The sequence below is a fragment of the Capsella rubella genome, unplaced genomic scaffold (genome assembly GCF_000375325.1).
Source record: "Capsella rubella cultivar Monte Gargano unplaced genomic scaffold, Caprub1_0 scaffold_6, whole genome shotgun sequence".
Taxonomy (NCBI): Eukaryota; Viridiplantae; Streptophyta; class Magnoliopsida; order Brassicales; family Brassicaceae; genus Capsella; species Capsella rubella.
In genome coordinates, this window is record NW_006238918.1 from 8,663,689 (window position 1) to 8,676,034 (window position 12,346).

The window sequence follows — 12,346 nt, forward strand, 5'->3', positions numbered from 1 at the left end:
GTTTGATAATTTGATATTTGGTGAATGACTTAAGTATTGATCTTACCCCTTTTTGATGTAAGTCGTATTCATGCTGTAAAATAGCAAATATTGCTTCAACCGGATGTCTTTTGAGAATTTCAAACACTTAGTCCATTTAACGAATATTTTTGTAAACTTTGATGTAAACCAAAGTGTGTAGATTACAGTAATGCTCATGCTCATTTACCGAGCATCCCGTGAATGGTCTATCCACTTTTTTTGAATAACATTCATCATAACATATTCCATGCCTGCTTTGCAAGATAGACTTTAATAATAATAGTTTGTTTTTTCCCTTGTCAATATATATGTCAACTGTTCGTAGCATTCCGTTCGAGTTTTATTCATTCTGGTATTTTCTATATTTTGACAAGAAAAACATGGAATACCATTTTAAAAAGAGAAATCTGGAGGGTAAAAATTATATTTGGTTGCTATGATTTACAAATGATATAAGTTTCACCTTATTTGAACTGTTTTAACTAATTTTTTTATGAGAATATATCAAACAATAACAATACAAAAAAATAATTGATTATTGTAAATCTTCAATCAAACAACTAAAAGTCTTTTAATATAGACATTGTAAATATAAAAACCAATAACACTTCAAAATAAAATAAAAATTAGTAAAAGTTAGAAACCCTTTTAAAACCTTATAAATATTTGGATGACTTCTCCTAAAAGTAATTATTTAGAAATATCTTATAACCCATAAAATGGATTGAGGCATTTTTTTTAAAGGTATATAATTGAAAAATGGGTATTTTTCAAAATTTCTTAAAAGTCATAAAAAATAAAATAAGTTTTTTTTTTCTTTTAATAATAATAGTAGAATAAGTTATGATATGGTAATAGATCATGCGGTGAAGTTCTTGTCAAATGAACTCATAAAGTATTTCATTATTTGGCAGCGGGTGATGGTTGAGTAGTGTTCATCGTAGTGATGTCTTCAGTTCTCATTGTGTGTGCATCCAAGAACTGTGTGATAAAGACTATAAGTACCCAATTTTCAAAATCTTAAATTACAAGACGTTTTACCACCATAACGTACCCAAAATGGACAAAACAAAGTAATTACATTCCAACATACTGTATTTCGTCATGGATGTTTTCTACTCTTCCTCTGTATCCACAACAATTTTAAACTGAATAAGCTTTGCACTCTTCTCTTTGAACAACCAATCAATTAAACAAGGATCCCGAAAACAAAACCAAAAACAAAAAACATACATGTGGACTTCGTTGTGGAGCTCAATGGTGTTTGATAAATCTACAAAACCATTTGGTTCTTTTCCTTGATGACTCCTTTAGTCACCACGATTAAACCTGGAAGCAGCTTTTAAAGTTTAAGACGGAACAGATTCCGTCAGTTCTTGTAATTTTTTCAGACCAACGGTGGCTATGAGTTCCATAGAAACAAAAACTTCGTAAGATTTTGCCTCTTCTTCTCCTTCTTCTTCATCTTTGAGACCGCATGTGAGTTTAAGTTTCTCTGCCTCGGATTCTGCTTCTTGCGCTTCCTCGAGAAGAAGATTAGCTTCTTCGAGGTCGCTCAGTTCCAGAGCAGCTGAACTCTCTGCCTTTGCAGTCCCACTGTCGATCCGTAACCTCTGGAATCTGCTGATCGCCAATTCTTTTTCTTTTGACAGAATCAACACCTCTATCTCTTGTAGCCTCTTGATGGTTTCTTCAATCTCATGTTCTGCTTTTTCAAGCTCAGCGTTAGCTTTTTCTGTTTCGATCTGTATCTTATCTTTTTCCAGATTTAAGGACTTGGCTTCTGCAGCTATTCTCCCAGCTTCTTTGAAATTTCTTGTTGATGCAGCCACCTTCTTCTCTGCTTCAAGCTCCGGCATCCTTTTCTCTATGAACATAATTTTATCCATGAAAGATGTAATATTCTGTTGGATGATCGACTTTTTAGAAGATCGCTCCTGTAGTGACTCTCGTGTACTAGAAACCTCCTCTTGTAGCTTCTGAACTTCCTCAGAAAGCTTCTCTTCGATATTTACAAGCTTCGCTCTCTCTTCTCTAGTTTTAGACACATATGACATCAGACCTTTTCGCAATTCAATAACTTTCTCATATTCACTTGCTTCATCTGCTGAAACACGGACAAGATCACGGAGTTCAGCTCCTCTCTCCTTCTCAGTTGCCATGAACTCGTCCACATCTTTCTTTTTCCTTGTTAAATCTTCAGTTTCCTTATCAATCTGGGTGAGCCCCTCTTGCACATTGCTTAACATTTTATCTAAGCTTGTTTGCAATTCCTTGTAGCCAGTCACCACATTATTAATCTTCTCCTCAACTGCCTCAATTTGCAACTTGTTCTCATCAATCTCCTTCTCCTTTGCCTTCACCAAAGCAAGCAGCTCCTCAAGTTCATCTGACAATTGCTCTTTCTTCTTACGCAGCATCTCCTTCTCTTTCATATCTTCTTCCACAGATCCCTCAAGAGTACCATTCAACGACAACCGAACGTTATCAACTACAACAGATTCTACATCCAATTCGACTTTTCTAACCTCCACATCTTCAGAACATGAATGCCATTTCTCCATTTCATCTGAACAAAAAGCTTCTGCCTTCTCCAAAATCGATCCAGCATCATTCTCAGCATCCGTGCAAAACATGCGAAGCAGAGAGGCAGATTCTTCTTCAGCTGCAATCTGAGAAAGAAGAACCTCCTCCATTTTCGACTCAATGGTGTCACAATCAGATTCCGCTTGGCGGAGCAATGACAACAGAGCTAGCCTATCTCTTTCCTTAGCAGCGAGGCTTTCGCTAATCCTCTCAGCCGCTTCGAAATCCTCCGCCTCGATCGCTTCTTCAAGCTGCTTCTCGAGCTCTTCGTGCTTAGTAGAAGCTAATCTGAGATTCTCAGATGCTTGCCTTCTCTTCCTAATCGCGTTCTTGCGTGCAGAAGTAACCGAAGCAGCCAAGTCACGAGCACGGCTAAGCTTCGCTTCGATCTGAGCCTTGACTAATTCTAGCCTTGAGCCACCATTACTAACAACAACAGCAACATCAGGAATAGAGTCCAAAGATTGATTACCGGAATCAAACACATGCGCGACGGAATCCGATACTTGGCTGACGGAATCGGATTGTTGACTAACGGAATCGGATTGTTGACTGACGGAATCATCTTCGTCATCGTCGTGATTGTTGGTTTCGTGCCTACCGTATCCTATTCTTAATCCAGCTGCTCTTTTCTTCCTCCGTGAGGACCGTGACACCTGACGTCCATAACTCTTCACCGGAGATTGCTGAGTAGTAGTAACTACCTCGATCGGCTCAGGTTGGTGTTGGACCGGAGTCACAATCGTTAAGTCTGAAAACAAATTCTCGTCCAAAGCCTCCGTCACATCTGGCTGAGGAGCCGTCGTCTCCACCGCCTTGGCTTCATAATCTTCGGATTGAGACGGTGGTGAAATTGAAGATGAGCTTACCTTGTTGTCACCGGCGAACTGAGACGCCGGCGTAAAAAGTTCCATCCCTTCGAACAGAGAGTCCATATCATTGTCGCCACCATCCATCGCCGATCTGATCATCGCCGGATCAGATCTACTTTGCCTTTTTCATAAAAATTAATTCACCAGTTTAGTGGGCCATAAATGTTTACTTTATTGGGCCTATTAATGGCCCGTATTAAATGAAATGCTTTTATAATGCTGACGTCACTCTTTCCGAATACGTTAGCGCCTATTCATCTTTCAACACTTGTCGGCGACTCAGAGAATCAAATCGGAAACCTAACGCTTTAGTATTGACCTCTTGAGTTCTACACCGAGCTTGTTCCTCCAATCAATCAGAGTATTCAATTTTTCAAATTTTCAATTTCTCGATTTCGATTGAAGATGGAAGGAGGTGGAGGAAGTAGCGGTGGTGCGGCGGCGGGAGCTGGAGTGGTTCCGATATCAGCGATTGAAGCTGTGACCCAAACACTTGCGTACCTCAATGAACTGAAACCGCAGCTTGAGCAGATGCTTACTTTAGCTGAGCCAGAGGTTCTTGCTGCAATGCAGCCGTTGCAGCGAGCTAAGACTATGTACTTGCTAGCTGAAGCAACCACTACTCTTTACGAACGTAACTCTCTTTCTTCTTCTTCTTCTTGTAAATCTGTTTCCATTGAAGTTTGTTTTGTTTTCGATTATGTTGAAATTGTTTGTGGTATTTTGGTTTTTGCAGTGAGGTTGAGGTGTACGGGCGCTGATCCTGATGATCATCGTGTGAAATCTGAAATTGTATGTGTAATTCTGTGTCTTGTGTATATTGTAGTTCTCTTATTTATCTTGTTGGCTTGATTAAATGGTGTTTGTAGCTCTTTTATGCTTGGAAATGCAATAAAAAGGGTATCTTTTGCTGTTTAATTGATGGTAGTGTTGGTTGTGTAGGAGCGGATCAACGTGTACAGAGAGAAGTTTCAGAAGTGTTTGGATCAAAGTAAAGGTAAAGATTGATTTTCTGGTGCCTGGAATGATTTGTAGAGAGAGATCAAATCTTGTTAGTTCTGACAAGTATTTGGGTTTATAGTCTCTGAATGTTGGATGGAGAAGACAAGTAATTTGGGTATTATAAAACCATTTGTTTCAATTTGTATTGGTGATTGTATTGCCTTATGGGTTAAACAAGTTTTATGACTTTCTCTTTTTGTTGGAAAAATGCTGCGTCCAGTGTTGTTGGGGATAATATCTCAGCAACCTTTGAAAATTATGCTCAGTTTAGAACTTTTCTGATAGGTGTTAGCAGTTTCTCATGCGATAAATGAAATCATGTGGGTGTTGAATGACATATTTTCTCTTAAGAGAACTTGTGGTTCTGATCCTTTTTTTGTTAGGAATATGATTCTGCCTTCTTTAGTTTTCTTTTGTTTCAATCTATGCTTAGTGTTGATTTTATCTTTTCGTAGATATGATGATTTTGGTTGAAATACTCTTTTTATTGCATGTACCCATCTTAAATGCAGGGAAGTAATAGTTCAACTTTGTTTACTAAAATGGTGTTTCTATTGGAATGCTTATCATAATGTCTCGCGCCTAATGCATTGTTCTGGATATATCTTTTCATAACCTTAGTATTGCACCCACCTTTCATCTTAAATTTAAGGGATATTCAGGAGCTAGTTTCTCTGTTTTCACATATTTCATTCTGTTTTTGTCAGGATGTACTTCCATTTATAAAACTTGTTTTGATTTGAATTCATTAGTGGCTAATTGTCGACTTTGATGTTTCGCGAACATGTCAATCTTTTTGTCAAATATCATTTTATTCCAGTCTACTGTCTGAAACTTGGGGATATGAGTCTCTTCTCTTCGTTTATCGAACGAACTTGTATATATCCATTTAGAAGGTGTTTACTAGATTGGTAACGCTTGTGCGCGTGGGCCTTTCTTACAAGAATCGTTTTGTCGATCTGCTATTGAATACTAATGGGCCGAGTAGTTCTACTTAGCTACTCGAATCTCTTTTTATGATGCGCATCGTTTCATTTTTAAATTGTCTAGTTGATGTTAGGTTGTTTATCTGATTAAGAAATTTTGTATTCATTTCGATTTTGTTGGACTTAATTGGTACCTCTAATTCAATGTCTTATCCACCAAATGATCTTTTATCTGTTTCTCTTTTTATTGTAGCACCATTGCGCCCGACTACTGTCTTAAACCGTCAGGCAGCAACCCGTTTCATCGAACACTCTCTGCCTGATCTTACAACGAGTAAGCTTTATGCAGTTTTTATCTCTACCTTTCTCTTTTCCTTTAAGTTCGTGATTTCATGCATCTCTAACACTCATTACTAAATGAATCTAGCCCAAAAGCAAAACATTAGAGACCTCAGTAAAGAAGACAAATCAAGGATCAGGAATTCAGAAACAACTGCAAGAAAGAGGAAGTACCAATCAAATGAGAAATCTGTTCAGTCAGCCGCGAAGGAATTTCTTGAAAAGGCAGCTCGTGAGATTATCGGTAACAATGAAAATGGTTTGAAGGGCCCTTTAATGGCGGCAGCTGATGGTTCAGATGATGTTGAATTTGGTACAGCCTGACTTACTACCAATATATCATGGTAATGTTCTTTTCTGGTTATCTTTGACACCTGAAAGCAAATCTCTAGAATTGTCAACTATGTGGTCGTCCAAGAGACAAAAAAATACCTTCTCCTAATAAAAACAATAAACTCTAATAGACATTTATCGACTGTTTGTTTCCATTTCTTTTGAAAACTCTCTTCTCTTTATGAGGTTATACATATGGATTTATTGTTTCTCCTGATGGTGTGATTTTAATATCTTTGAAATCATGAAGGATGGGTCAATGAGGAAGTAGTGTGAAGTAGTGTTCATTTTTTTGTGATTTCCTAGGCTACAATGTTAGCCATAATTCTTCAATTTTTGTCTTATCATTGCATCCGTTACTTATTCGCTGAATGGAAGAGGCTTAAGGTTTCAGCATCATTTCTGTATATACCAGAATAATATCAATTGCATCAGTTACTTAACTCTCTTTCTCTTCTTCATCGTTTGCAGCTGCTGCTACATTTTCCGGATAGTAGTTGTGGCATTCGTCAGCATCGCCGTTGCAGAGAAGTTGGTTTTTGCAACTCATCTTTGATAGCGTTTTTAATATCCCAGTTAGTGTTGTGGTGTTGGGTGTATGATGTTGTACATTGCATTTTGTGTTAGCAACTGTTCTCGGAAAGCTCATAAAGTTGGCAAATTTTATATTCGGTAATAACATTAATGTCTAAAAGGCAAAAAGAATTCAACAAATCTCTCGTGGAAAAAAAGAATATCAAAATCCAAAAATCAGAGCAAAACAATCCCTAACCCAACAAATCCCAAAACCCCAACTCGACTGGCCAAAGAAGAAGCAGAACCGGTGGCGGGAGCAATAGCCGGAGCACCTGATAAAGCTGGAGAAGGTGCAGGAGAAGGAGCAGAACCAGAGAAGAAACCACCAGTGTGGTGGCCACCACGAGAGGACATGACAACAATGTGAAGCTTCTCACCTTCAACACAGTTGCTTTTGGAGCCGCTGATGAAGTAAAAAGGACCAGATCTCTCTAGCTTCACCTTAGTGTCTCCATTGCTGTAATTAGCAGCTGGGTTTGTGGTGTTGCAGGTAACGTATGCTTCTTTTGTCACTTGCAGAACAGAGTCCTTTTCCCCATCGTACTTCCACACTGTTCACATACAAAACAGTTAAGAGGAAAGGGTTGATTTTTTGGATTTTTATCTGAATTTGGGTGAAAAAGATTAAAACTTACCAAGAGAATCGCCAACGTGAAATCGTAAACTCTCAGCCCATTTGTTTAAGGACTCAGAAGGCGAAGAAGGGATTTTCCAGGCGCTGGTTTTGCCTCCGACCAGAATCTCTTTGCAATAGGCGAGATTAGTCAACAAGAAGAAGACAGAGAAGAACAGAAAAAGAGTTCTGTGAGCCATTAGGATTTAAGTTACGTGTGAGAGCTCAAGAGAGAGAGATGGAGAGATAAGAATGAAAGAGAGATATTTTGTAGCTTATTTGGGCTCTGTTGTGAATGATTGGGTCTGTATATATAAAGAGGAAGAAACTAGCCGTTGGAAGTTAAATGGTGTCTGCTGCTACAGTACTGCTCTCTGTTGCTCCCAACGCTTATTTTAAACGGTCGAGTCACCGTACGAGGACATGTACGTAAAACCAATTTTTTAATAACGGTCGGAGACAGAATTATAAATACGAGTGCAGTGAGTGGACCAATAATTATATCTCTTTGACTTTGTGTCTGCGATTAGACCAGCTCAAGAGTCTCTAAAGATTTTAAAGGAGAGTATAAATAGAATTGAAAGAATCACATATTGTCAATCAAGAAAAGATAATCCGAAGTGTCATTTGGGAAAAATCAAACAGAATACACTCTAAGAAAAAGGTTTACATATAAAAACCTTTCTTTCGTTACTGTAACCAAAACCAGAGCGAAACAAGAAGACTCCTATTGAGCAAAAAAAAAAAAAAGATTTTGGAACTTGTGAAAATCATACGCTATATTACCTTCTTCTTTCTTTCTTTCTGTCTCTTGAATGTTTTCTTGAATCAGTCGATCTTAACCGAGGAATAGATGAGCCTTGTGAACCAGAGACAAGCGTAGAAACCGATTGTTCCGGTCAGCACAAAGAAGGCGTAAGAGGCGATGAGCATGTAACCAAAGTAGAGCATCGCTGAGACGAGCTTAGTGATCTGGAGCTTTGTGAAGAAATAGAAGGCTGCGTAGAGGAAGAGATAGACCGCAGAAGAACCTGAGGTGAGGTAAGACCTCCACCACCAAAGATAGTCTTCACTGCAAAGCTGGAAGTAGCAGAGAACAATGGTTATCTCTGCGCAGGTGACCATGAGGATCACAAAGACGAGGAAGAGGAAACCGAAGATGTAGTAGAACTGGTTGAGCCAGATGGATGTGAGGATGAAGAAGAGCTCGATGAAGACCGCACCGAATGGTAGGATTCCTCCGATAAGGATTGAGAAAATTGGGTTCATGTACCAAGCTTGTTCTGGGATTTGACGTGGGATTTTGTTGGTTTTCACGGGGTCATCGAGCGGTGGCTTCTTGAATCCGATGTAAGCGCCAACAAAGACAAGAGGGACTGAGATTCCAAACCAGAGGAAGATAAGAGCAAACATTGTCCCAAAGGGAACAGCTCCGGATGATTTTTGTCCCCAGATAAGAGCGTTTAGGACAAAGAAGATGGCTGAGACAACTGCAGGGAACAAGAAGGCTGTTCTGAAGGCAATTCTCTTCCATTCTGTTCCTTTGAACATTTTGTAGAGACGTGAAGAGGCGTAACCAGCAAATAAACCCATGAAGACCCAGAGGAGAAGCATAGCTGTCATAAGACCTCCCCGGTTGGAAGGTGATAAAAATCCGAGCATGGCGAAGATCATAGTGACAAGTACCATGCCTAAACACTGGACACCTGTGCCAACATAGACACAGAGAAGATCTGAATTGGTTGGAGGCCTGAAAACATCACCATGGACGAGTTTCCACCCTGTCTCTTCTTGAGCTTCTTCTTGTGTCTCAAGCTCGTTGTATCGTGAAATGTCGCGGTAAAGAGTCCTCAGCATAATCATAGCTACCATACCAGAAAGGAAGAGGACGATCATCAGAGAGTTGACAATAGAAAACCAGTGAATTTGATTGTCGCTCATCAGAAGATAAGCATCCCATCTAGACGCCCACTTCACTTCACTTTCCTGAAGAGGCAGCAGGGCAAAAATCAAAACAGTGAGAACAGGAACAAAATAGTATTTCACCAAGAAAAAACTGTGAGAACAGGAACACAATAATTATAAACTGTTCAGCGAATAAGAACTTGCCTGGAAATCAACATCATATGTGAAGATAATTTCCTTCTTATTGTCGACTTCTTGAGGTGTTGCTGAGCTAACAACCAGGCGTTTTGTGTGAGGATCACAGGTAGTCAAACGGGTCTTCTCACTCCATTGTCCCTCGTATTCATGCTTGACACTGCAAATCAAGGGAAAAGAGAATTAGTACTGAAAAACAGAGGACATCCCAAGAGTCTAATCTGTTAACAAGAATTGCACCTGAATGGTTTGACCTCAAATCCCACAATCCTTGCAGCATCGGTTTGCATATCTCTGTGATACCGGACAGTGAATGCCAAGTGATTGTGCATAAAGTACTTTTGCTCTTTGCTCTGTATAACGAAAGGACTGCTTAGAAAAATCATGATATCACGTGCAATGCAAATAGTAAATAATCTAAACTTACTTACCCCCTCATACTGGCCTTTAAGACCGACATGATATCCTAGCTGATACACAACAGAGGGAGATCCCTGACCTTGATCAACTCTTTCGATTGGAACCACTAGAGGAAGGTTATCGAGAATCCTACCACACACACACAAACACAGCATGAGAAAAGTACCAGAGGGAGAGTGCATGATATTCATCAAAAAAAAATGTCAATGTAAATCTCATATCCTAAATCCTACATGTTGACCCGATACTCATCATCAATCTTCTCTTTGAATGCTTTGGCAGTCTTGGCATCAAGTGTAACACGGCAGAGAACATTGCACATTTGTGCTTCACGCATTTTAAACTGCATTATTCCAGTTCCGCAAGTTTTAGGGGGTAAAGCAAAGGGAAAGACATAAAGAATAACTTAAGAATCAACTGCCATCATATTCAATCAAAACAGAAACAAACCGAATAAGGAGCATTTTCGATCCGGTCTCCACGTAGCACTTCTCCAAGATTCTCAGTACTGTCCACAATCTTCTTAGGACGACAGAAAGGAAGAGAGTAATACGAGTATGGAAGCTGAGTCTTTATGGAAGTCAATTTGTTCACTTTCACCTTCAACTCATCTCCCTACAGACACCCAAAACAAAAGATCAAAACTTCAAAACCACCCATCAATTCAGCTTGGATCTTCAACTATAAGTCACAAGCCACCAAATCTCTATGATACTAATCAAACAAAGCATGCAAAATTTCACACAGAAATTTAACTCTGAGAAGCTAATCAAAACTAAACGATGTAGCTCCACTGGAATGCGACATTGGTACAGATCAAGAGATCGTAACGAGAATGCGAAATTCACAATCCTAAAGTGTCGGTGGCACTATGATTCGCTAAACTAATCGCGAAACCAAAGTTCACAAAAACCAGATCCGACAGATCCAAATCAGATCCCAATTTAATTCATCTACGTTTTACCTTTTCGAAATCCTGAGGAGCAACACCAGGAAGGTAAAAGGAGTGAGCAGCGTGGATAAAGAGAAGAAGAATCACAGATCCAAGGATTTGTAGTCTCCTGGAACTTCTATAAAACTCCATAGCCATGGGAGTTTCCACAGATCTGGAGCTTAAAAAAGCTTTTTAACAGTTTTGTGTGTATTTGTGCGAAGAAGAGAGTCTCAGAGAGAAGAAGAAGCAAATTGAATTGATTAGAGAAGAGAAGAGAGATCCTTGTTTCTCTCTCCGTTATTGCTTCGTTTCTCTGACATCACTCTTCTCCATTTATATTTCGCCACGTGTCTAACCCCGTCGAGGAAATGTAAATGGGCCTCATTTCTTAAGCCCATTAAGGATTTTTTTTTTGAACTAAAAGCCCATTAAGGATTTGAAAAGCATTTTTCATACTTTATTTGGAAAATTTTAAATTAAAAACGGAAAACATGATTATTTAATATTTGTCAGAGAAATACATAATTTTTATTGGCACAAAAATGTAAAAACCAATTTATAGTTTATAAAAAGTTTACTAACTGTTCCAATTCCCGATTTTCCACCAATTGTGGTCACGATTTTCAATGATATTAGCGCAATCGTAAACATTACAAATGATCAAAAGAAGGCAGATTATTATAGTCATGGACTCATAGTTATGACAATAATAAAACTTCTCTGCAAAACTGTAATTGTAACAATATCTACTATTGTTTTAACATCGTTGAAAATCGTAATTACAATAAGTAGAAAACTGGAAAATCATAATAACTCGTGCAATTTACATCAATTATGAAATAATTTGTGTTATTTTTATAGCGAAAAGATTTTCTGAATTTTTTAACAAATATCAAATATGTCCCATTTGCTCTGAGAATATTTTTGTATTCTAATTCGTAAAAGTCAAATTTATTATTTTGTTCACATTGAAGTAAAATATATTTATTACGTAAACGTTACGCAACCCAGAAGATGTTAGTTTTCGACCTAATTATAACTAATGTAAGTAAATTAATTAATTAAAAACGTTACTATAACGTTTATATCACTAAATATATAAAAAAGATATGGAAAGAAAAGGCAAGAAATACAAAAAATGGAGATGATTAAGGTAGTACTTTTCATGGGATGTCTCTTAAGCACCATCTTGATATCATCAGCTAATCCTAACTTAGCCACAAAGAGTGATGATGATGATGAAACGTGGATCATCGACCCTAGCACTGATTTAAACATGGTGTTTGCAGAATCGCCGACTTCAAGAGAATACAACGAAGATGTGCTTAACAAAGAGTCATCAGAGCACTTTGATTATCTCTTGAACTGCAGCGAGAAGAGGGGACGAGAGTGTAACGAGGAAGTGATGGAAGAGATTCTTCAGAACAGGAACGTTTCGGACCGTTGTTGTGAGAAGATAGTGAGTGTTGGGAAAGATTGTCACGTCGGGATTGCGAATGTGATGTTCAAGAATTATCATGTGAGACGTTTTGCTTCGAGAAGTGTTTTCAAGGCTAGCAAAGTTTGGAATAGGTGTTATGCTCAAAGTGATGCTGCTCATACGCCATATTCTGGTTAAAACAAA

General features: G+C 38.4%; 5 protein-coding genes across 5 annotated transcripts; 2 read left to right on the forward strand and 3 right to left on the reverse strand.

Moving 5' to 3' along the window:
* Nucleotides 1-1,012: 1,012 nt before the first annotated feature.
* On the reverse strand, nucleotides 1,013-3,583 carry LOC17883347 (protein CROWDED NUCLEI 2). Its single transcript, XM_006289640.2, has one exon. The coding sequence runs from the start codon at nucleotides 3,576-3,578 to the stop codon at nucleotides 1,371-1,373; it is 2,208 nt and encodes a 735-aa protein (XP_006289702.2). The 5' UTR covers nucleotides 3,579-3,583; the 3' UTR covers nucleotides 1,013-1,370.
* Nucleotides 3,584-3,761: 178 nt separating this feature from the next.
* On the forward strand, nucleotides 3,762-6,773 carry LOC17884357 (nuclear nucleic acid-binding protein C1D). Its single transcript, XM_006288566.2, has 6 exons — nucleotides 3,762-4,113; nucleotides 4,216-4,271; nucleotides 4,422-4,476; nucleotides 5,661-5,741; nucleotides 5,835-6,090; nucleotides 6,551-6,773. Exons 1-5 carry the CDS (start codon nucleotides 3,885-3,887, stop codon nucleotides 6,068-6,070), a joined length of 657 nt encoding a protein of 218 aa, XP_006288628.1. The 5' UTR covers nucleotides 3,762-3,884; the 3' UTR covers nucleotides 6,071-6,090; nucleotides 6,551-6,773.
* Nucleotides 6,730-7,563, reverse strand: LOC17883619 (early nodulin-like protein 3). Its single transcript, XM_006288683.2, has 2 exons — nucleotides 7,291-7,563; nucleotides 6,730-7,206 (listed from the first exon to the last, which is right to left on the reverse strand). The coding sequence occupies exons 1-2, from the start codon at nucleotides 7,466-7,468 to the stop codon at nucleotides 6,830-6,832; spliced, it is 555 nt and encodes a 184-aa protein (XP_006288745.1). The 5' UTR covers nucleotides 7,469-7,563; the 3' UTR covers nucleotides 6,730-6,829.
* A 256-nt stretch (nucleotides 7,564-7,819) lies between these two features.
* Nucleotides 7,820-10,970, reverse strand: LOC17882887 (transmembrane 9 superfamily member 9). The gene is made up of 7 exons (XM_006287180.2): nucleotides 10,753-10,970; nucleotides 10,239-10,403; nucleotides 10,022-10,131; nucleotides 9,800-9,917; nucleotides 9,609-9,721; nucleotides 9,378-9,528; nucleotides 7,820-9,254 (listed from the first exon to the last, which is right to left on the reverse strand). Exons 1-7 carry the CDS (start codon nucleotides 10,876-10,878, stop codon nucleotides 8,097-8,099), a joined length of 1,941 nt encoding a protein of 646 aa, XP_006287242.1. The 5' UTR covers nucleotides 10,879-10,970; the 3' UTR covers nucleotides 7,820-8,096.
* An 890-nt stretch (nucleotides 10,971-11,860) lies between these two features.
* LOC17882562 (protein DOWN-REGULATED IN DIF1 11) lies at nucleotides 11,861-12,340 on the forward strand. Its single transcript, XM_006289683.2, has one exon. It carries the CDS (start codon nucleotides 11,861-11,863, stop codon nucleotides 12,338-12,340), a length of 480 nt encoding a protein of 159 aa, XP_006289745.2.
* The last annotated feature ends 6 nt before the right edge of the window (nucleotides 12,341-12,346 follow it).